A 24,379-nucleotide genomic window follows, 5' to 3' on the forward strand; every position below is an offset into this window, starting at 1 on the left:
CTTTAAATTGGTGAACAATGCCTAAAAATGAAAATGTGGGGACAGACCAACAGTACCAATTTGGGAAAAAATATTAATTGACCATATTTGGACATACAAAGTCTCCATTCTACAGCGATGAAATGACAAAACTTCATTGTCGAAACACCATTGTAAAATTTAATTTATAAGATTATCTCAATGAACTAAGTAAATTTAACTTAGATATGGAATACTAATCCAATCAGAGTTGCAGCAATTAAAACGATGATGTTTAGATATTTGAAAGTGCCCTGGGCAACTTTTTAGTGAAAAGGATGGGCCTTGGATTTAAAAAGGTAAAGACGTCTGTCATAGGCTACGGTCACGCTGCAGGGCATGATGCCAATTCGTGTGTTTGTTAAATCCGAACATTTTATGTAGTCGTTCACGTTACAAAAACAAATGCGAATTCTACTGTGGACAAAATGAGTACGCACAAAACAGGATGCCAGATTGCGGCTGCGCACAAACACGAAGCGTCATGTTTGTTGAATTACAGTGCCATGAAAAAGTATTGAGCCCTTTCTTATATTCTTATATTTTTGCATCGTTTCCGGACTTTACTGTTTAAGATAATCAAACTAATGTAAATACCAGACAAATATAACCCAAGTGAACTTAAAATGCCGTTTTTAAATGTTGATTTCATTAATTTAGGAAGAAAAAAAACAAAACTATTCAAATCTACCTGGCCCTGTGTGAAAAAGTGGCCCCCTAAACTTAACTGGTTTGACTATTCTCGGGCCCAGAGATGCCAGGGCCTTTCTGGGTGTTATTGATAAATGGCTTTTGCTTTGCATAGTAGAGTTTCAGGTTGCACTTATGGATGTTGCACATTCGAACTGCTCTAAGTGCTAGAGGACTCTGCATCTTTTTGCACAATTGTCTTTTAAAAAAAAAAAAAAAAAAAAATGTACCAGCATTACCAGGTAGCTAGCAACTCTTTACGACTCAGTAACTGTTTTTTTTGTCAATGTCTTTATGTCTTAAAAGTGTTCTCTGTCAATTGACTGTCTGTTGTCGTACTAGAGCGGCTCCAACTACCGGAGACAAATTCCTTGTGCGTTTTTTGGACATACTTGGCAAATAAAGATGATTCTGATTCTGATGTAGCGCCGAACTGTATTTACTGACTGGTTTTCTGAAGTGTTCCTGAGCCCATGTGGTGATATCCTTTACACATTGATGTCGGTTTTTGATGCAGTGTCGCCTGAGGGATCGAAGGTCACGGGCATTCAATGTGGGGTTGGTTTTGATGATATTATGGACCGTAGATGATGAAATCCCTAAATTCCTTGCAATTGTACGTTGAGGAACATTGTCCTTAAACTGTTCGACTATTGTCTCACGTACTTGTTCACAAAGAGGTGAAACTCGCCCCATCTTTGCTTGTGAATGACTGAGCAATTGAGGGAAGCTCCTTTTATACCCAATCATGGCACCCATCTGTTCCCAATTAGCCTGTTCACCTGTGGGATGTTCCAAACTGGTGTTTGATGAGCATAACAACTTTCTCAGTCTTTTTTGCCACCTGTCCCAGCTTTTTTGGAATGTGTTGCAGCCATAAAATTCCAAGTTAATGATTATTTGCTAAAAACAATCAAGTTTATCAGTGTGAACATTAAATATCTTGTCTTTGTAGTGTATTCAATTAAATATAGGTGTACAAATCATTGTATTTTGTTTTTATTTATGTTTAACACAACGTCCCAACTTCATTGGAATTGGGGTTGTACATCTCTTGCTCACCTGCTGCTGTTTCAGGGCTTGCGGTTGGTTCTGCGGCAGCGGTGACGTTTTTTGCTGATTAGCGTTCTGTTTGGCACGGCGCTCCAGGAACTGCTTGGCAAAGTCCTTGGCCTCAGGAGTGTCCCCCAGGTAGGCCTTGACGTAGTCGTGGACCTCGTATGCAGACTCCACTTCTTTCAGGAACGACGCAAACGTGGGAACTATGGAGAAAACGCATGTGTGTGTGGGTGTGTGTGGCTGGGGGGAGGGGGTGGTGGTGGGTGAAATGACCTCAAATGGATGGTTTTGCTTCCATGCCGCACAATTTCTTCCAATATTTACCATCCAGGTTGTTGGCTGTGTTGAGGCTGTGCAGAGTGTGCTCACACCACTGCATGAAGCTGTCCTGCTTGCTCTTGTTGACTCCTTGGAACAATTTGAGCAGCTTCTCTTCCTCCTCTACCTTCTTGTTGGCACGCCCACTCAAAGAATGACTTTACATGCCCAAACAAAAAAAAAAGACAACATGAGAAAAGTGGGCATAACTCACAGTTTACAGTCAGGACTATACAGAGGATATCAAGTCTACAGACTGTGTGTTGAAATGCCAGGATTTTGTGATATTTAAAAATAAATAAATTAATTCATTTTAAAAGACCAGAAAAATCTTTTCAAAACTTTTTCCACCATTAGTATCACTTATAACTTATACAACTTAAAAAAACAAATAAACTTTGAGGCGAAGTAAAAATAAACAACTGAGATAGCATGCTTCACTTCTGATTTTATTATGGTCCAGTGAAACTAAGGTTGAACATTTTTGGGCCATAATTCCAGGTATGTTTGATGCAAACAACAGTGCTCACCACCAAAAAAAAAACACCATACCTATAAGCAGGGCTCTACACTAAATTTTACACTAGTAGCACTGGTGTGACAAACCGTTTCAGTTGGTCACACCAGCACAGGATTTGGTCGCACCCTTTTTTGAGGAGGTAAAGCATGACCATGGTATACCATAGTTTCGTATGAAGTTAAGCTTGACAGTGACTCGAGATATATTTGCAAAAATATTTTACTGTGAATAAGAAGTTTGTCTGCAACAGGTAGTTGTGGAGAGAAAACAGGTCAATTAATTAAAAAAGAAAAAAGAAAAAAAGAAAGGCGTAACTTATATTTCATCATTTGTTCGACTAGAGTGGTTAGCAGTCATCTCTTATAGTAAGGGCTCCTAACCCTCTTCCCCTGGGAAATCAACTTAATTTTGAGCATTACCACAACCATATTATTGACAAAAATTGACTCGTTTAAAAACGATTGTATAAGTGTACCAGCATCAAATGAAAGTATTGTTTATGATTATTTACACTATTTTGCAATGTATTTACGAGCAAAACAAACCAATTTACCCATTTAAAAACATAGTCCCAACCAGAACATGGATAAATCATTACTACTGCAATTATTTCACTTTATTTAAATTTTTTAATCTTTAAAGTAGTCTGGGCTTTTTAACTTTGTACATATCTTTATGTCAACAGTGGGTACAGAAAGTATTCAGACCCCCTTAAATTTTTCAATCTGTTATATTGCAGTCATTTGCTAAAATCATTTAAGTTCATTTCCCCCCTCATTAATGTACACACAGCACCCCATATTGACAGAAAAAAACAGTTGTTGAAATATTTGCAGATTAAAAAAAGAATTTTTTTTATATCACACAGCCATAAGTATTGGGACCCTTTGCTCAGTATTTAGTAGAAGCACCCTTTTGAGCTAATACAGCCATGAGTCTTTTTGGGAATGAGTTTTTCACACCTGGATTTGGGGATCCTCTGCCATTCCTCCTTACAGATCCTCTCCAGTTCTGTCAGGTTGGATGGTGAACGTTGGTGGACAGCCGTTTTCAGGTCTCTCCAGAGATGCTCAATTGGGTTTAAGTCAGAGCTCTGGCTGGGCCATTCAAGAACAGTCAATGAGTTGCTCTGAAACACTCCTTCGTTTATTTTAGCTGTGTGCTTAGGGTCATTGTCTTGTTGGAAGGTGAACCTTTGGCCCAGTCTGAGGTCATGAGCACTCTGGAGAAGGTTTTTGTCCAGGATACTCCTGTACTTGGCCACATTCATCTTTCCTTCGATTGCAACCAGTCGTCCTGTCCCTGCAGCTGAAAAAGAGCTCAACAGGATGATGCTGCCACCACCATGCTTTACTTTTGGGACTGTATTCGACAGGTGATGAGCAGTGCCTGGTTTTCTCCACACATACTGCTTAGAATTAAGGCCAAAAGGGTCTATTTTTGGTCTCATCAGACCAGAGAATCTTATTTCTCACCATCTTGGAGTCCTTCAGGTGTTTTTTCTTTTTGCAAACTCCATGCGGGCTTTCATGTGTTTTGCACTGAGGAGAGGCTTCAGTCGGGCCACTCTGCCATAAAGCCCTGACTGGTTGAGGGCTGCAGTGATGTTGACGTTCTACAACTTTCTCCCATCTCCCAACTGCATGTCAGCCACAGTCATCTTTGGGTTCTTCGTTACCTCTCTCACAAAGGCTCTTCCCTCCCGGATTGCCGAGTTTGGCTGGACGGCCAGCTCTAGGAAGGGTTCTGGTCGTCCCAAACGTCTTCCTTTTAAGGATTATGGAGGCCACAGGGCTCTTAGGAACCTTAAGTGCGGCATAATTTTTTTTGTAACCATGGCCAGATCTGTGCCTTGCCACAATTCTGTCTCTGAGCCCTTCAGGCAGTTCCTTTGACCTCATGATTCTCATTTGCTCTGACATGCACTGTGAGCTGTAAGGTCTTATATAGGCAGGTGTGTGGCTTTCCTAATCAAGTCCAATTAGTATAAACAGTTGGACTCCAATGAAGGTGTAGAACCATCTCAAGGATCATCAGAAGAAATGGACAGCACCTGAGTTAAATATGAGTGTCACAGCAAAGGGTCTGAATACTTATAGCTGTGTGATATTTCAGTTTTTCCTTTTTAATAAATCCACAAAAATTACAACAATTCCGTTTTTTTTCCTGTCAATATGGAGTGCTGTGTACATTAATGAGGAAAAAAAAAACAAATGATTTTAGCAAATGGCTGCAATATAACAAAGAGTGAAAAATTTAAGGGGGTCTGAATACTTTCCGTACCCACTGTATGTCTATAGATTGGGATATATTTGATAGCATCATAAAGTTATTAAAAACTTTGAATAAGGAGTGAAATGAAAACGAGAGACAAATTAAGCAGTGAATCTTTGCAGTTAACGGTATAGCCCCCCCACATGTAATTTTGAGAGAATCATACGTGATGTCACTCAGGAACCAACTTTTGGGTTTATTGCCGTGGCAAATGTGGCAGGATTGATAATGTAAAAACAAAAGCTGTGGCTGACTTGCAGCGGGAGGAGTTCACCAGTTTACCAGACTTTACAAGGTAGGTGCGGGCAAGCTAGCTTGCTCACTAGTAGTCCAGATGAGTTGACGGTTCATACTTGTTATTTAAAATGAATAAGTAGCAGGCCAGTGTCAATATAGGTACGTGGTGGCCACTGGCCAGACACAACCGCATATTGGCCCGTCTGTGACCCGCATATGTGGGGCGCATGTACGCGACGGTGCTGTGATAATAGCGTGTCCTATCTGGAAGAAGCAGTTATGTTGCAGCGGAAAGCCAATCATAGACAGCTCTCTTTCTCGCTCGCTCGCTCTCTCTCTCTCTCTCTCGCTATCCCTCACACGCTCTCGCTCTCAGAGCATGCAGTAGTCGATTGCAGTTGAAAAAAGAAGACTTTCAACCATTAAACATGGACTCATGCAAGTGTGACAAGATGGTATTTTTAATCACACAAGCTGAAAACAAGGTCGCAAATGTGACCAATTTGGTCGCAGTCTCTGTATAGTGAAGCATTTTTAGTCTTTCTTTTCAGGTCAATGTGAAGGGGAACTTTTGATAAAGTGGTCATCTGTTTGTGAAGTAATTTTTTACTAAGCATTGGCAGCATCATTCTTTGGTGCCAGTACAAAGGTGGAGGGAATTATGAACAGTTCAAAATAGCAGTCAGTGATAGGACAAATACTTCAGGCTTCTGCTAGAAAGAAAGAAAAGTCTGGAACAGCTTACTTTATTTGAGGTTAATCAGAGCATTTTAAATGGTGGCAAGTATGTGCTGACTCTCATTTAACGTGTCTGAATCTGATTGGTTAATTTCTGAACATGCCCAGTTATAAGACGGTGTGCACACTTGTGCAACCACATATTTTCAGTTTTTTTTTTTAACTTCCCCTGTCAAAAAGATTTTTTAAAAATTCAATTGCGTTGTACAGGTTATAGACCACATTAATGGTAGAAAAAGTGTATTCATGTTATCTATCTGACATTTTTTAAATATCACAAAAACCTGGAATTTAAACAGGGCTGTGTAGACTTTTTCTATCCACTCTACATTGGTCAGTTTTGGCAGCCTTGACTCATACCTGTGATTGGCATTGCCCTTGTTTTTCTGCGCATTTCCTTTCCTAGTGGGGGGAGGCTGTTGGACGGCCTCCTTCACAGCCTCGTCCCAGAAGCCCATGTTGGAGTTGTGGGTGTCGCCCCAGATGCTGCTCGCGTCCACCGCCCAGTTTGAGCAGGGGCTGGTGTTCACCGAGCCCCACACGGAGTTGCTCAGAGATGCCTGTGACGAAAATTACACTTTAAAAAAAACAAAAAAACAAAAACAAAGAAAAAATGTAGCAATACTCGTCTTAATTTCTTCCACCAAGCAGGTTAGGATCCTCAACAAATGGCCCTTTGCTCATTGATACTACAATATGTGTTACCCACAGTTCTGTTTTGCGGTCGGGTCGGCTGGGTAAAGATGGGATTCTGCAGCTGCTGTTGTTGCTGTTGCTGTGGCGGCTGCTCCTTCCTCTGTTTCATCTGCTGCGCTTCCTCCCTCTGAATCTCCAGAAGGGACTTCATAACAGGCGCCTGCTTGGCGGCATGCCCCCATCCCGACAGCTTGGCCTGGGCCTGCTGGGCCTGCTGCAGAGCCTGGTGCTGCTGCAGTTTCAGGAGCTCATGCTGCTGGCGCTGCTGCTACGGGGTGGGTGCAAAATAATGGTGTTAGAATTATACAAAAACCCAAGTAGGCTGGTGATCAGTATGGTTTTACCTCTTCTAGTGCCTGTCTTTCCCGCTCCTCTTCCAGCTTCTGGATCTCTGCCAGTGACAGGGTGTTCTGATTCTTGTTGTTAGTGTTGGCAGACTGCTGGCCCCACTTTGATGACAACGGAAGCTGGAAACAGGAAAGAGTATTGGTTCCGCTTAACAAATATTTATTCATTTCTGTTTGCTTCTTTAAATATATTATAATTTAAATCAGGGGTGCGCAAGGTAAGGCCCACTCCGTTCTTTAATCCAGGCCACTGATCATTTACGTTATCAACAGTTCAGTGATATTGGTTGCATTTATAGCCATTTTTCTATAAAATTGGTTTAACAAATTCTTTCAAACAATTGTTTAACTCATAACTTGAAATTATGAATTATGCAATTTTAAAAAAGGAGAATGGAGGATTGTTATATCATTAATATATGATATGATTAATATGATTTTGTTTTTACCTCATGTACAAATGATGTACTCATCTGTCTGTTTTTAAAATCAAATGTGTCCAGTTGATGGGGCCGTGTGCTATTTTACAAAACGTTACATTTCCAATGCATCAATTCATATGGCTGTATTTATGGTGTTGTTCTTAAAAACTGAAAATCCTGAAATAAATCATAAGAAAAATCAAATCCAGCCCAAAGGCTTGCTCATTCCTCTAAATGTATAGTATCATCTGTGTACATGAGAAGTAGCCTACTCCATGTCACAAAGGTTTTAAATGACTGTAACGATACACCAAGGTCACTATTCGATGTGCATCATGATTTCTGACCCACAATTCGAAACGCAATGCGATTTCTTTGTGTGGAGGGGGGGCTTATGATAGCAAAAACTGGACTATTTATTTAGGACACTTAATTATACATGATGAAAAAAAATATATATAACAATAGTCTCTGGTCTATGGTGTAAACCAGAAATGAAATAACTAAATACGTAAAACTTTCTCTAACAAAATAGCTGTTTAAAAGATAAGAACTAAACGACAATGGAGTTAAGAAAACAAACTTGTTGTCTGTGCCACAAACTGCAACAACGTAAACATTGAGGTAACACCATAACAGACTTCCTATCTGTGCTGAAAACCAGAAATTAAATTTAAAAATAAGTAAAAAACCTCTCATATTGTCTTCAAATGAGTTTGCGACAGCCCAGTGCTCTCTGTGCAGCCAGGTTAACAACAGTGTACGCGAAGTACACACTATACTACACCACAGGTGTTACAGCGGTGTTGCAAAAGGCACAGTCATCGTACTCAGGTTATTGGACACAAGACTGCCGACAAAAATGGAATTTCACTTTGCGCCGCTCCCCTCGTTCCTCGCACTGAGCTGAATGAACTAGCCGAGATGAAGGATGCACAGCTAAGTGCTGTGCGAATCCACAACTTGGGTAGCAGGGCCAGCGCATTTTTCGTACTCTCTGAAATGCGCAGAAGTATGCGGACTGTGTCGCCTTGTTGGCAGGACATTTTGCTACTCCACAGACTAGTGTAAGTAGTGAAAATTGAAAGTAACAGTTATCCGCCAGACTATAGGTGGATTACTTTGCGTCAGCAATGGCAACATGCAGTCAAACCGGAAAAAGCAGTTCCAAGCCCCAAGCAGTTGGAGGAGGCTTGATGAAGAAATGCATCTTCAATCTATGCTTACGTTTGATTAAATTAACTTAAAAAAATATTAATTATATTAAGTTTATTGGCACTATGAGCACCCTTGTATGTGGAACAAAGGGACAGCGTTGAAAGGGTCGTGTTGCGGTTCTGCCATTTCAAAGATGGCACAAGATCTTGTATTTTCGGTTTCGATACGGAATCGTTACAGCCTTATAAACATCCACTCTTTCATTGCGATGTCACTTAACTGGGCTGAGAGAGAAAAACTAGCTGAGACTTTCTAAGGATGACCTTTCAGACATGTCTCAAGGAAATGTCCAGGACAAACTAAAGCTCCAGAAAGACCAAACGGCTTAAATTGGCTCCCTCGGCAAGCAATTTTATTTGTGCTTACAAAAAGATATGCATCACTGTGTTACATCCTTGGAAATGCTATTGTGCTCATTTATACTTAGTTTGCATGCAATCTGCAAATAATGTGAAGCACCAATGTTCATTGAGCTGAGGGACAGCTAGTCTGTCCCCCGCACCACATGACCTGTGCCAAATTTGGAGCGCACCCAAACTCTGGAATGTCTTACTACAATCTTCAAGTTTTACTGAGTTAGCAGACTGTTTCAAGAAGGACTTCACAACTTTTCTACTTAATCAGGAGCTTTTGCCAAGCAACACAATGTGCAGCAGCTGTATTTGGGTTTGGCACTGTTATGTATTTGTTGTCTTATTGCTTTGGATTGTGCACCTACAAAGCTTTGTGGTTACTGTCGAGCAAAAAACAATTTTACCTTCATTTGTGCAAGCTGCTGTTGCTGTTGCAGTCTCCTGAGAGCCTCCTGTTGCTGCTGCCTCTGTCTCTGCAGCTCCTGCTGTCGTTGCGCCTCCTGGTCCCTCCTCTTCTGCTCCTCCTGCTGTTGCTCAGCCAGGGCAGCCGCTGCCGCTGCCGCCGCAGCAGCAGCAGCAGCAGCAGCAGCAGCAGCAGCAGCCGCAGCCGCCGCCGCCGCCTCCTCCTCTGCCCGCTTCTCCGCTTCGTGCCTCCTTAATGCTTCCAGCTCCTCTTGTTTTCTGCGCTCCTCCTCCTGTTGGGGGCAGATGTGGTAGGTGAGGGAAATGGCTCACTCCGGTAATAAGCAAATGAAGGTTTGTCTAAAGCCAGCCGCTCACCGAGCGATGCAGCTGAACTAGACAGAACTGGACACTTGCAAATAAATTACAGGGGGCGACTGACTTGCAAACCTGGTAACTGGCCGTCGCACAGCTACCTACTCTCTGCAATAAACAACTGCGATCCCTGGCGCGTTGCCAGCCATACGTGCGTCTACATCACGTGTCAAACTGGTGGCACGGGGGCCAGATCTGGCCCGCCACATAATTTAATGTGGCCCGCGAAAGCAAATCAAAATTGCTAATTGCGTTCTGGTTTAATAACATTGAGATATTTGCAAGCATTTTTGTGTTACCAATCACCCTTTGAAAAGAAATGTAATCGCTGAAAAACATGATTTTATAGGCTTCTGATTTCAAAACTGGTTATTCATCAATGTGTGGCGTATACTGTATATAAATTATATGAGGTAATCTTTTGTTTATATGGGTTCACAGTCGTAGCAGCCCTCTGAGGGAAGTCATAACTACGATGTGGCCCGTGACAAAAATGAGTTTGACACCCCTGGTCTACATCGAACAGTCATCCACCCTCCCTGCTTTCCCAACAGCTCAGAAACTACCGAGGGAATGCTATACTCCAGCCACGAGATGTGGCTGGCTAGCTTGCGCAGCGAAAACCTGTCCTTCCACGGTGCCGAGCCGCTCCTGTAAGTCACAAATTTTATTTGTGTTTGTTTGCACTATTTTGCGCCATACAGTGCTGATTTGTTTTGTTTTGAGATCTGTACGATACATATTCTCAAAATTACATAGTATCTTTGTTTTTTTAATTTGTTTTATTCATTGTTGACGCACTATATAACCCGTTCAAAAACAACTTTTATGCTTACATATATATCATGATATATGCGAAAGGATTGAATTTAAAACGTTTTAGGCCATGAAAATGCATTATAACCTTTACAGGTGAAATTTATTTTCCCTGTAAACTTTAGAACTGACATGTCCAACTGTTAATGATTCAGTACGTTTTGCATAACTTCCTGTTCAATAAATAAATGTGTATGATCTATAAAAATTTCCAAGGACCCATCTTCTGTTTTTCTTTGGCTTCAAGTCTGTGTTGCAACCTTCTGACAAATACTCAGTGGCCACTTCCTGTTTGAAGCCCCGCAATGAAAAGGTACTGTTGATCAATTGTTAAGCATCGGCTTGATCTCATGATGTCAAAATGTGAACAGCTCGATGAAGAGGATTCTTTCAATACTAATTGCAACTGAACCAAGGAAATGGTATTTGAGCCATTAATGAACAGAATGGTCCAAACGTGTTGTGAATTTTGCCCTATCGCTCCTTGTTAGAGAACAGCAAGTTGTGCAAAAAGTACTGACACATTGGATGTGTGCATTTGAAAGTTTAGAGAAGGTGAGCAGCTGCCTTAACCTGTTTGCGAAGGAACTCCTCCCTTTTCTTCCTCTCCTCCTCTTCTCTTCTCCTCTCTTCAAGTCTTCGCAGGGCTTCCTCCTGTGCCTCTCTCTCTTCCTCCTCCTTTTTTCTCCTATGTGCCTCCTCCTGCTCTCTCTGTCGTCTCAGAGCTTCCTCCTACAGATTTACACAATTGTTAGTGCTACCAACCCCCTGATCAAATGTTGTGGAGGCAATTTCCTAATAAATAAATAAATAAAAATTCTATCGCTCAACCTGTTTTTGTCTCGCCAACTCCTCCTCCTCTAGGCGCTTACGCTCTTCCTCTTGACGAGCCCGCAGAGCCTCCTTCAGACGCTTTCGCTCTTCTTCTTCCCTTTTGGCTCTCATTTCGGCTTCACACCTCTCCAGTTCCAACTGATTGATAACACAAGAAGAGAACAAGTGTTTTCTGAAAGTTCTACGGCAGAACTTCTACCCCAGTTGGAATTCACCTTTTGGAAAACAAGTGTTTTCTGAAAGTTCTACGGCAGAACTTCTACCCCAGTTGGAATTCACCTTTTGGAAACAAATCATTCCATACTAACAAGGCACTTTGTGTTAGGGTGAATAAACGTATAACGTATAAGCGTCACCTCACTATTTTAAAATCTGAACTTTTTTTCACATAGGCTGCAATGCAGATATTGCAAATAGAAATGGGAGAGAAAAAAACTGCAAGCCTTACTGTAGTAATATAAACACGTGGAAACAGCACAAAATAACATAAGTGAAAATACTGCTTGTGCCACAACAAAACATGCACAGCAAAAATAAGGTCCAGAAACTATAGTCACATTTATTCGAAGTCACCCCGCTCACTGAAGTCCGTCATCAAGTCAAATAGAAGCAGAACACGTAGTCCATGTTTTCAACATGAGGGTGTGAGCGTTTGAGCGGAATAGAGCTAAATATTAGACTTTGCGCCGATTTTATCGGCCTTCACCGGGAGGAGACTCCGGGGACGACCCAGGACACGCTGGAGAGACTATGTCCTTCAGCTGGCCTGGGAACGCCTCGGGATCCCCCCGGAAAAGCTGGATGAAGTGGCTGGGGAGAGGGAAGTCTGGGCGTCCCAAATATCCTGATCGAGTAAAGCCTACTAAATATCGATCGAAATATTCGATGTTTGCAGATTTTCATTAAAAAACGTGAACAGATAACACTTCAGCATGAAGCTCATTGAAAAATTCAAGGAGAATAAGCATGATTTTGTTGAATAGACATGACACTCCTGGGATTGGGAAAATGAAAATAAACCGCAGTGATAAAAGCTGGGGAAAAAGTTTCGGTTTATCCAGTAACCTCCATATATTCAGTTTGTGACTTCACCTGGTGCGTTTAAAAAAAAAATAACAATAATTTTAATATCCTCTGTTAGTCGCTAAATGATGAGCCTGGGTTATTAGCAGAAGTTAGGAGACTCTTCGCCACATCTGCATGTACATGCGCACTCTGGTGCATTTTTTTTCAAAATCAAGTAACGCGCAAGCCATTTATTTTTTAGTGTAATTTTATAAAATGAGTTTTAAATGATATTATGATCAAAGGCAATTACAACCATTGGGAGGTGATGGTCAATTACTCACGGTTTTTCGCTATTCGTGGCAGGGCTTTGTCCCTATTCCCCATAAATAGTTGATTAGTGTATTCTGAATTTCACATTAAGCAGGAATATGAATTACCTTTGCAGCCTTTGATTTCTCTAACTGCTGCATCTGCTCGATGGTAGGCGCCTTTGCCATGGAGTCTATGGGCAAGTCCCACACACTGTTGCCATCCCATGCTGTTGAGAGAGAAAAAAAAAAAAAGAAAAATCAGTACGACACGCACTGGTAATTGTTTTTATACTTCAGTGAGGTTCACTCACTGCTTGAAGTAGCTGGGGGGAGGTTTGGTGTGCAGCAAGCCTGAGAGGACGGGTTCTGCATTTCCCATACAGAACCTGAGTCGGGTACAGACAGGGAACGTGAAACAGGAGGCAGAAGGTTCTCAGATGTTCTGCAAAAAGAGGGGAAACCAATCAACTGTTACAACCATAACAAGTAAGTGTTATGGTAGTGATAAAGTTGAAGTTGTGTAGACCTTATCTTGAGAGCCTGGTATTGCTGTTGAAGCAGGTTGAGCTGCTGTTGGTGTTGTTGCTGCTGTTGAAGAGGAGCCGAGCTCAGGACTGCAGCCTTCTGCTGGGCGAGGGCCTGAGCATACTGCTGCCTAAAAGGCCATATCAAAGACATTTCACCCTTTGATATAAAATATATATATATATAATTTGATATATATGCTTTTTTAATGCTACAAAATAGGAGTGTTTGTGTGGCCATCAGTAAATGTGATAGAGTATTTAAAACTAATCATTTACTTCCAACTCCTGTAGCAGGTTGGGCTGAAAGAGGCACATACCTAAGTGTCTTTATTTGGATATCATGCAGCATTGCAGATTTTTACAGATGGATGTACTACCTTAACAGGTACTGATATTGTAGCTGCTGCAACTGGTAAAGGTTGAGAGCAGTGAGCTCCTGCTGCCTCTTCAACCTTTCTTGATTGGCATCCCCCTACGTCAACATCACGGGACAAAGACACAAGATTGTTCATAATCAGGCTACAAACGTGAAAAGAAGAGCTGAGTGTCGTGTATATCTAGGGCGACTGATGCTTGCATATAAGAACTAGAATCCAGCTAAATTCTCAAACCCCTCTTAAGCAAAAACCCTACATAAAATAAAGGCTGTTCTGAAAAATGCAGCCATAACAACCAATTCTCACTCAATTAATCTTAAATCTTACCAAGATGTGGAAAGCAACTAAGTTTACTGTTAAACTTAAATTTAAAGTTTTACTTTTTCTTTTTTTCCCCCAGAGTGAAGAATGGCATTCAATGAGCAATGAAAATGAATTTTGTGTGTTATAGTATGCTTGAAACTACTCGCGTGTGCAAGGATTTTAGGGGGAATTCAATAAAATAATTTTTTTTTAAGGTGGTACTTGGTGTAAAAATTTTACTACAAAACAGCGAACTCACTATATACAGTGGGTACGAAAAGTATTCAGACCCCCTTAAATTTTTCACTCTGTTATATTGCAGCCATTTGCTAAAATCATTTAAGTTTATTTAATTAAGTTTAGTTATCCCCCCCTCAATGAACACACAGCACCCCATATTGACAGAAAAAAACAGAATTGTTTAAATTTTTGCAGATTTATTAAAAAAGAAAAACTGAAATATCACACAGCCATAAGTATTCAGATCCGATGCTCAGTATTTAGTCGAAGCACCCTTTTGAGCTCATACAGCCATGAGTCTTTTTGGGAATGATGCAGCAAGTTTTTCACACCTGGATTTGGGGATCCTCTGCCTTTCCTCCTTGCAGATCCTCTCCAGTTCTGAGAGGTTGGATGGTGAACGTTGGTGGACAGCCATTTTCAGGTCTCCACAGAGATGCTCAATTGGGTTTAAATCAGGGCTCTGGCTGGGCCCTTCAAGAACAGTCACGGAGTTGTTCTGAAGCCACTCCTTTGTTATTTTAGCTGTGTGCTTAGGGTCATTGTCTTGTTGGAAGGTGAACCTTTGGCCCAGTCTGAGGTCCTGAGCACTCTGGAGAAGGTTTTTGTCCAGGATATCCCTGTACTTGGCCACATCCACCAAGGGTTCTGGTCGTCCCAAATGTCTTCCATGTAAGGATTATGGCGGCTACTGTGCTCTTTGGAACCTTTAGTGCAGCAGAAATGTTTTTTGTAACCTTGGCCAGATCTGTGCCTTGCCACAATTCTGTCTCTGACCTCTTCAGGCAGTTCCTTTGACCTCATGATTCTAATTTGCTCTGACATGCACTGTGTGCTTTCCTAATCAAGTCCAGTCAGTATAATCAAACACAGCTGAACTCCAATGAAGGTGTAGAACCATCTCAAGGATGATCAGAAGAAATGGACAGCACCAGAGTTAAATATATGAGTGTCACAGCAAAGGGTCTGAATACTTATGGCTGTGTGATATTTCAGTTTTTCTTTTTTAATCTGCAAAAATTCCAACAACTCCGTTTTTTTTCTGTCAATATGGGGTGCTGTGTATACATTAATGAGGAGAAAAAATGAAATGATTTTTGCAAATGGCCGCAATATAACAAAGGGAAATATTTAAGGGGGTCTGAATACTTTCCGTACCCACTGTATATCGGTTTGTTTAAATTGTTTACATTAAATTGTTTACATATTTGTTGAACACACACCTGGAGAGGTGGTGGCGCAGGTCCTGGAGTGAATGGGACTCTCCCCCAAATCTTCATCATCTCCCCCAAGGCCTGAAAAATGTCATCGCAGCCTCTTTTAACCAGGAGCGACATGGTGAAGTAACCTGCCTGGAACCATTCTGCCATCTCCTGGTTGCTGAATGGTCCTGATGGGAGGGAGGAAGGGGGGGAGAGATCATGTTCAAACTGAGTACATCTGCCTCACAGTTCTGCAGACCGGGGTTCAAATCCCAGTCCCACCTGTGTGGAGTTTGCATGTTCTCCCCGTGCCTGTGTGGGTTTTCTCCGGGTACTCCGGTTTCCTCCCACATCCCAAAAACATGCATGGTAGGTTGAAGACTCTAAATTGCCCATAGGTGTGAATGTGAGTGCAAATGGTTGTTTGTTTATAGGTGCCCTGCGATTGGCTGGCGACCAGTTCACGGTGTACCCCGCCTCTCGCCCGAAGATAGCTGGGATAGGCTCCAGCACCCCCGTGACCCTAGTGAGGAGAAGCGGTATAGAAAATGGATGGATGGATGGATATTCAAACTCGGCTCACTGAGGTTCCCATACATTCTAACTTTGTGACTTCCTGCATCCATCCGTCTTAAGGGCTTATCTCACTGGGGAGACGTCGCCGCGACTGCTGAGGCTGATCAGTCGCGGCGACTCCGGGGCCTGAGAGTCCAAAATATTACTTGCGCTCTCACCAGGAAGATTGTCTCTGAGATGTCTCCAGACACTGTTACAACCGAAAATCTGTTACAACCCGGAAATCACTTATATAGCCTTATATACAATACAATCATGAAACAACATGTACAGTAATGCCTTGAGATATGAGTTTACTTTTTTCTGTGACTATGCTCTTATCTCAAACACACATATTTCTGCATTAAAATGAATGGGAATGCAATTCATCTGTTCGAGTTCCCCCCAAAACACAATTTAAAAAAAATTAATAAATAAATTTAAAAAAGACAAGTAGCATTATCATATGGTAAAACATTGTTATAAAAACAACAGAGGAGAATGGAAAGCTATTCAGTGGTTTTATGAAGTGTAATTAAGGCAAAAGTCTCACACACCAGCACACGCGGAGGATTCATTTGTGTGCCTGTAGCTTTAAATGCCATCTTTCGCACTCACTCTATAATATTCAGCTCCGTTAATTTTTTTCTTAATGGACGAGTCGCTAAAAGGTCTCCAATGAAATCGAACGTTCGATTTCACTGCGACTTCTTGGCCACCCGGCTAGTCTCAAGGAGACTCCAGGTGGCATCACAAAGACGTCTCCACAACCAGCGGAGACTCGCGTCGCCATCAGGTCGGCAACTAGTCTCCAGGCCAGTGGGTCTTACCCTGTATTTCCCCTTGAGGGTCTTTGTAAAACCATTTGAGTGCCGCCTTGTGGGTGAGCGGCAGGCCTGCAGGTTTGGGCTTTTCAGAGGTTTTTGCTGCAAGTCTGTCATCATCCACCACGCCATCCTGCAGGTAAGCCACCATCTTCTCTGCTTCCTAGAGATAGAAGGGTGGAGAAAGGCAAGGGAGTGACGCGATTCAGAGTATGTCATCAATAATGCAATGAAACTTCATAGTGTAGCTTCAGAGGCAGGGGGCAAAAGTCACCTTCGTCACAAAAAATTCAGGAACTCATGCTCACTGCCCTGGTGCGCATGTTACCACCCTCTCCCGGTTTGAAGTTAGGGATGGGCGAGTACCGATACCAGGTATTGTTATCAGGGCTATACCGACCTTATTTCAAGGTATTGGGTGTTATGAAAGCTGCTGATACCAGCCACAGATACTTATAGGTCCCCTTCCATCATCATCCATCCATTTTTTTAAAGTCAATTTTGATCATCTTTGATATTCTTTTATTGGGTTTGCATGATAGTTTTGAATAGAAGTGCCCGAAATGTCCTTTTTTAAGGTATGCTAGTTAATCTTTTCGGCCTAGCATTTGAGAAGGTCGGATTTCTAATTAATATGCAACATGTAAATGAGCTTTACTTTGATTCGATCGTTCATCTTCCCCAATTTAAATATGGAAAACCTCTTGGCTCTGATTTGTCGATATTGCGGTGTATGCTAGAGTAGAGGCTTGGGGTGGTCAAGCATTCATAGATATGTCAGATACATCAATGCAACGTTCAGGCTCCCGTCCCTCGCAAGAGTTGGATCGTGGGGTTCTTAACACACACTGAATGACCATTCGCTTCAGTTGTGCCACATTGATATGCTCCTCCCACCTCGGTCCTCTTCTGCGGGCCGTTGGCGCGCTCGCATCCAGCAAAGGTGTGCTGTAAGCGGCCACGGCCAGCACGACAAGTCACCCCGCAGCCGGTACCTTTGATTTTGTGTGAGTGAGTGAGTGAGTGAGAGTGAGAGTGAGAGTGAGAGTGAGAGTGTGTGAGAGAGAGAGAGAGAGAGAGAGAGAGAGAGAGAGAGAGAGAGAGAGAGAGAGAGATAGATAGATAGATATATTTCTTTTTTCTTTCCAGTTCTTCTCCTCCCCATTCACGTGAGAGGACGCGCCCCTGCGAAAATCAATGACCAGTCGCCCCAGTTCAACACCTGGAACAAGACCATTCCGCTCAAAGGAGGCCCCCACGACTTGCAGTGCCCGACGCGGCCCAAGACCCAGCCCACTCCGTACGGAGCCCCAGCGAAGCCAACTCCCAGTCAACCGGACGAGCGAAACCACAAAACTCGTCCATGCCAACACCGAGACAGCCAACAAGGCAAACGCCCGGCCGCACCCCCGCACCGACCGTCCTCAGCCCCCACTCCAGTCCCCAAACCAACGCAAGGGCCGACGACAGAAAAAAAAGGGAAAAACTTTTATGTCCAAGCTGTTTTTGTTGTTACGTGTTGCTAACGGAAATGGCTAAGACGACTACCGACTAGCTACCGCCTTCATGGAACCTGCATGTTGCTTATTCGTCTTTTGTGCGAAAACACAGAGAAACGGACAACTGCAGAGTGTCTCAAAATGCCGCTGTTTACCGTTACGACAGGCAGATGGGAAAGCAGACTAGGAGATTGTCTCGCTGACACAGCAGGTGATTGAACTACTGCAACAATACCACATTTTCAGCACTACTTCAGCAACACCAGGAAAACTTGAAAAGCTTTGTCACAATAATCATGGATTCAACAGTAAAAAACACTGGATGCACTTTCACTGGCCGAGAAGGTAAAAGCAAGCTTACTTTCTGTCTGTCTATCTAAAAGTCACAGATTTGAAAGTCCACTTGAGAAGTTTGCAATTTAGCACCAAGAAAAGCACGCACATTTTTTTTTTTTTTTTTTTTTAAGTTTAACAAAAAATTTTAAAAAGCATGTGTCTTGTGAATGGTTTTACTTTACATCGTGATCCATCTAATCTAGACTTAGAAGATATATTTTGCACTACACTTATTGCACTTCAGATTCTGTGGATTGTTATACAGTACCTGTATTTGATTTGTGGATGGTTATTCATCTGTTAGTATGGGAATACATTATTTTTCCAATGGTACTTTTTGTTGAGTTTTTGTTGCACAATACTTATTGGGAACTTTTTTTTCCTCACACTTGGGAAAAAAAAACTAAGAAAACTAACACAAAAAACTAAAAGCACTTTTGAACAAATAAAAACAAATAAAAACTAACATACCGGCTCTAAAAACTAATTAAAACAAATTGAATTTGAAAAATTCAAAACAAAATTTAAAAAATAACTAAAATGGAAAATCCAAAATTGTTATACACCTGATGGTCACGTGGCACAAGAAGGAATGCAAATATTAACTAATTACAACTTCACGAGGTCAGTGATGGACTACGGCGCTGTCTAACAATGACATACCAATTCGGGTTATGTACTGCATTATCAAATTACCTGCTCAAAGTGCTTCAACCCCTCATCTTCCTCTGTGTCATGTGACATGACGATGGGCCTGGCTATGGGGGCCAACACACATGAAGAAAAGGGCAGGGGGTTGTTCATGGCCACAGGAACCTCCATGGGCTTCTGCATGGTGGATGATGGTGTCCGAACGTCTGTGAGGAAGAGATCGATACGCCGTGGTTCTGTTTGTGTTTTTCTTAAACAATTCTTTACAGTCCAACCGAAAAAGCAGTCACCTGTGTGGGTGGTGGAGATACGGGTCATGGGTAGTGGCATGCTGTTCAACATGGTTATATGCAGGGGAACTTTGCAGGGTTCTAGTGGTCGCTCTAGGGGCAGTTGCCTTTCCGTCAGCCTCTCAGATTCCTCCGTTCTGTTGGGATGGCTCGGCGGCACAGACTTGGGAGTAGTCTTGGCCTCTGGGATTGGTGGAGGGGCAGGCGAAGGAACAGATGGCGCCTCCTCAGACACCCCACTCACTCCTGTGAATACTAAGAGTAGCGAGAGATGATATCGTGTAAAAGAGTGTAAACAGGTTTTTGTTGTCCATAGTGCTATAATTGATCACAAACAAACAAAAAAGGTTTCTCATGATCCGCTGGGCACAGTAATGGGCTTTTAAGCAGCTCTTTCTCTTGCTTGGTTGAATATTTGGGCCACTGGCTTTTTGTCTGTGGGTTTCACTCAAATACTTTCACTTTCCTTTGACCTATACTCATATATAACAACTGATTCTCTTCCAGTAGTTAGCAGTGAAAATGCTTCTTCGTATATTTCAGCTGGACGTCCTGTTTGTGAGATTTATTGAGCATGACAATGGCAGCCTTAATTTTAAAAGGGGCCAACCTTTTCGGTCAGAATCTTGCTTGGCCTCTGTTTCTGTCTCTTTGGGCTGACTGTCTTCTTCCTCTAGCACCTCCTCACACTCTTCCAAGGGTTTAAAATCCAACTCTGCCTCCTCCAGGATGGGCTCTTTGGAGGCTTTCTGCTAAGGCAACAGAAGGTTACACTCTCTGAGTGGTAAACTAATGTAAAGATAATCATTCATTGCGATCCACTGATCATGACACATTGTCTCTGCTTGCCTTGAGTGAGAGAAAGGCACCCGACGAGTCGAAGGTGCCTGCCTCCTCATCCGCGTCCTCCAGACACCACTCAGGCAGAGTGTCCCTGTCGTCATCTAGGCTGCCACTGCCCAACCGTGGCCTCCGGTAGCCGCGTTCATCCTCTCGTGAGTCAAACGGGACACGGCGCCGCTGCTCCAGATGCCACACTCCACCTCTAGGCCCATCTAGTATGAAGGGAAGTAAAAACAAACACACTTAATGTCTTGACAAACACAAATGATCACCTGGGGGTCTGTGACCCATAGTTTGGAGACACAATAATTAGAAATATATATATTGTCATATCATCTCGCCCGCAGTCAGCTGGGATAGGCTCCAGCAAACCCACGAACCTAGTGAGGATAAGCGGTATTGAAAATGGATGGATGGATGAATAGGCATTTTATTATGTGAAGAAAGATGCATTTTCCTAATTAACTTGTTAAAATACATCGTTAAACACCGACTATTATCATATTACGACTATGTTGGAAAAAAATATGACTTTTCTCATAAAAATACAACTTTTTAATCATGCCACAATACATCTTAGTACCTGTAAAAATAACTTTCTCAGAAAATATACGACTCTTAGAAAAAATATTTTTTTTTCTCGAAAATAGGCAACCAATGAACTATTTCCTATGGTGTTTAGGGGTACATAAGGATTATGAGGGGGTCCTTGGTAGAAATTCTCCCCGAACCCAAAAGGTTTAACCATGGAACTAAGGGACACACTGTTGAGCACAATGCCTACCTTTAGACTTCAAAGACTACTGCTAAAGAGCAGTTCAGTTTTAAAGCTACTGTGAGATGAAAGGTTTAGGCCACAAAAATGAAGGTAAGCACAGCGCAAACATTTCTAAGGGAGTAAAAACGGACTGCTGCAGGTCCGCGCTGTGCCCACTGGGGCTCAGGCAGCACCAGTGGTTACTGTCCCAGCGGAAACCTGCCAGGAGCCAGCCCCCTTATAATCACCCTCACCATTCTGATCGTCACGAGAGGTACGCCAGTTCTCACTCTCCGACCGTGTGAAGTCGTGTTTCCTCGGCAGGCCCGCCCCAGTATCATCATAGTTGTTTCGAACTGTGAAAAAGGAGTCATTGGGGTGGATGGTTTGAGGTAAGCAAATTGTTTTTTACATCAGACATGATGTCACTGAATAAACTTACCATGATTCATTTGGAAATGTCCTTGGGCATTGTCTGCATGGGAATAGAAAACAGCAAAATAAGAGTATGTTTGCCACCATCAATTTACAAATGGATTATTTGAGCAAGCTATTACGACACTAACCTGGGTCTTTCCGTCCTGGCTTTTCAAACCTTCTATCTCCCCTTTTGGGGAAAAAAAACAAGAGTAAATCAGAATGCATTTGATAATACACAGAGATGATGAATTATTTAACAGTGCATTCAACTTTTCTTATCTGCATGACTCCCTGTAGGCTTTGTCCAAATTGATGTGTCAGTACCTTTCCTCCCAGCTCTGGGAGCGATGCATCTCCCTGCCCCCACGGCCGAAAGCTTCCACATCATCAAAACTTCTTTGGTAAAACCCTCCGTCTCCTCTTCCTCGGCCTGAAAGCAACCATAGACTCTGATTACCTCGGAACACCCAACATTGCTGACACAATAGAGCACTGTTTCCTAACCATTATTGAGCTAAGGCACAGATTTTATACTACAAAAATCTCATCGTTCACCACCAAACAAAAATGTCGCAAGTGGTATAGACAGTGCACTGAAATAATGATTTAATCTTAATTTACTCAAAAACTTACTCAGTGTGAAATCTTTATAGAGATAAAAACACCTCTCTCGGTATATAAAATTTAGTCCATAATCACAGTTTTATGCTCCTGCTTGTTGAGGAATCGAGTTCACTGCCACCATCAGTACTCTTATCTCAACCTTCTGCTCGCAAGTCAAAGCAAAAAAAATTAACAAAAATGGCTGCACGACAGCTTGTATCTAAAAATACTTGTGAATCAGATCACTTGTACCTCAAGGCACCACTGTATTCTGTTGTATAAATGACAACAGGTGAAGGCACCATTAATGCTGAAAGGTACATACAGGTTTTGGAGAAACATAGGCTGCCATCCAAGCAACGTCTTTTTCATGGACGCCCCTGCTTATTTTATCAAGACAATGCCAAACCACATTCTGCACGTGTTACAACAGTGTGGCTTCGTAGTAAAAGAGTTCGGGTGCTAGACTGGCCTGCCTGCAGTCCATACCTGTCTCCCATTGAAAATGTGTGGCGTATTATGAAGCGTAAAATACGACAACGGAGACCCCGGACTGTTGAACAGCTGAAGCTGTACATCAAACATGAATGGGAAAGAATTCCACCGCCAAACCTTCAACAATTAGTGTCTTCAGTTCCCAAATGTTTATTGAATGTTGTTTGTTAAAGAAAAGGTGATGTAACACAGTGGTAAACATGACCATGTCCCTGCTTTTTTTAAACATGCTGCAGCCATAAAATTCTAAGTTAATGATTATTTGCTAAAAACAATAAAGTTTATCAGTTTGAACATTAAATATAGTCATTGTAGTGTATTCAATTCAATATGGGTTGAACATGATTTGCAAATCAGTGGATTCTGTTTTTATTTATGTTTAACACAACTTCATTGGAATTGGGGATGTATGTCAATGGCCAATCCTTGAATGCCCCCTAGAGGTCATTGATGTTTTCATTTTTGTCTAAAATTCTACACAATACTTTTAAGATCCTCAGTACACAAGTATATACAATAAATATATACAATAAATCAACAATTCATTTAAATAAACACATTGCTCCATCTTGTGATTGGATCGGTTATCGTTTTTTTAAACTTGCTGATCGGTGATCGGCCCCAAAAATCCTGATCGTGTAAAGCCTACATGAAACTAGAAAGGAAATTAAAAAGCACTTACCTCTGCCCCTTGAGGTACTTCGGCCCCGAGGTGCCCCCACTACTGGACCGGGTCCTCGTCGGAGTACAACAGCACTATTTACAGTCATGGAAAAATTTCTCTACAAACAAAGACAAAAAGGGAATGGACATCAGATATTTATAATGCAACTCCTATACATTATCACTGTCCTGAACTGTTTAGATTTCATTCAGCAGCAATGAAATATACTGCAGTTTTACAGTAAAGTAGGTCCTAATAACACACCAACTGTGCTGACAGATTCACTGTATGTTTGTTTTAACATTTTTAATTGGACTTGTAAGGAATGTCCATGTCCAAATGTAATACTGGCTGCCTTTGAGAAACTGATTTTTAATAAAGCTCTCAGCTTGTATCAAAAAGAATGGGGGACATGTAGTTCATACAGGCACTGAAGGAGCTCAAACAGAACATAATAAAATATTCTTTGATTGGCTGGGTTAGCAACACAGTTTTAACAGCACATGCGTTGTTAAAAAGTCAGTGGATACACAAGCTTGTCATCTGACAATATTTGCTCATTAAGCATGTAACAGAAAGAAACTGAAAATGGGTTGAGCTGCCAAAGGGCATGATGTCGCCATGGAGTGAAATTAGATGTGCTGAATGAGATGAGTGATTTCTGCTTCCCCCCCCTTTGAAAATGGACAAATTTCATGACAGGCAGGCCTACCTGTTCTTCCTCTGTAAAAGAAACAAGTGCAAGAGGCGGCAAGGGCTCCTCTTGCAATATGGGCAGGAACTCCTTATCATGCAAGTCTATAGGGATCTGGCAGAAGAAAACAGAGATCAACATAAAACACCTGAGGTACAAACACATATTTACAGTGAACCGCCACTATATAGTGGGTCATTGTTGATGCCTGTGAGTAAAGTTGTATTCTCTGTTTATATGTTTTCCTTGAAGTTCTCGTTTGAATGTTGAAAATTACTGTGCCATGTACACTCATTGCTGTTCGCCCATTTATGGCGTTTTGCATTACATGCTAGCATTACGCAAGCTGATTAAACTATGTTTAATTCTGGTTTGCTCTCTGTGTCAACTTGAAGGTGAGACACTTTGCCTCATATCTGGAGAACTGTGCAAGCGTGATTGCTTTTGTTTCCTCAAAGCTAGG

At 42.0% G+C, this 24,379-nt stretch overlaps 1 protein-coding gene across 2 annotated transcripts in view; it reads right to left on the reverse strand.

Annotated features, from left to right (window-relative positions):
• gigyf2 (GRB10 interacting GYF protein 2) overlaps positions 1 to 24,379 on the reverse strand; it is a 28,649-nt gene that overhangs the window by 1,782 nt on the left and 2,488 nt on the right. Inside the window, exons 4-27 of one of the 2 annotated variants that reach the window (XM_061693925.1) lie at positions 23,935 to 24,030; positions 23,241 to 23,340; positions 21,785 to 21,890; positions 21,607 to 21,647; positions 21,483 to 21,515; positions 21,295 to 21,396; positions 20,290 to 20,495; positions 20,051 to 20,189; positions 19,441 to 19,695; positions 19,196 to 19,356; positions 16,671 to 16,827; positions 15,307 to 15,473; positions 13,541 to 13,635; positions 13,163 to 13,291; positions 12,948 to 13,078; positions 12,763 to 12,863; positions 11,315 to 11,455; positions 11,057 to 11,215; positions 9,295 to 9,585; positions 6,895 to 7,017; positions 6,564 to 6,818; positions 6,215 to 6,414; positions 2,092 to 2,243; positions 1,771 to 1,970 (exon numbers count right to left, since the gene is read on the reverse strand). In XM_061693925.1, the coding sequence (XP_061549909.1) occupies positions 1,771 to 1,970; positions 2,092 to 2,243; positions 6,215 to 6,414; positions 6,564 to 6,818; positions 6,895 to 7,017; positions 9,295 to 9,585; positions 11,057 to 11,215; positions 11,315 to 11,455; positions 12,763 to 12,863; positions 12,948 to 13,078; positions 13,163 to 13,291; positions 13,541 to 13,635; positions 15,307 to 15,473; positions 16,671 to 16,827; positions 19,196 to 19,356; positions 19,441 to 19,695; positions 20,051 to 20,189; positions 20,290 to 20,495; positions 21,295 to 21,396; positions 21,483 to 21,515; positions 21,607 to 21,647; positions 21,785 to 21,890; positions 23,241 to 23,340; positions 23,935 to 24,030 (3,540 nt within the window). The remainder of the gene's footprint in view (positions 1 to 1,770; positions 1,971 to 2,091; positions 2,244 to 6,214; positions 6,415 to 6,563; positions 6,819 to 6,894; positions 7,018 to 9,294; positions 9,586 to 11,056; positions 11,216 to 11,314; positions 11,456 to 12,762; positions 12,864 to 12,947; positions 13,079 to 13,162; positions 13,292 to 13,540; positions 13,636 to 15,306; positions 15,474 to 16,670; positions 16,828 to 19,195; positions 19,357 to 19,440; positions 19,696 to 20,050; positions 20,190 to 20,289; positions 20,496 to 21,294; positions 21,397 to 21,482; positions 21,516 to 21,606; positions 21,648 to 21,784; positions 21,891 to 23,240; positions 23,341 to 23,934; positions 24,031 to 24,379) is intronic. The other variant, XM_061693924.1, reaches the window with a different exon arrangement.

This window comes from Phycodurus eques, chromosome 13 (assembly GCF_024500275.1).
Source record: "Phycodurus eques isolate BA_2022a chromosome 13, UOR_Pequ_1.1, whole genome shotgun sequence".
NCBI classification, from domain to species: domain Eukaryota; kingdom Metazoa; phylum Chordata; class Actinopteri; order Syngnathiformes; family Syngnathidae; genus Phycodurus; species Phycodurus eques.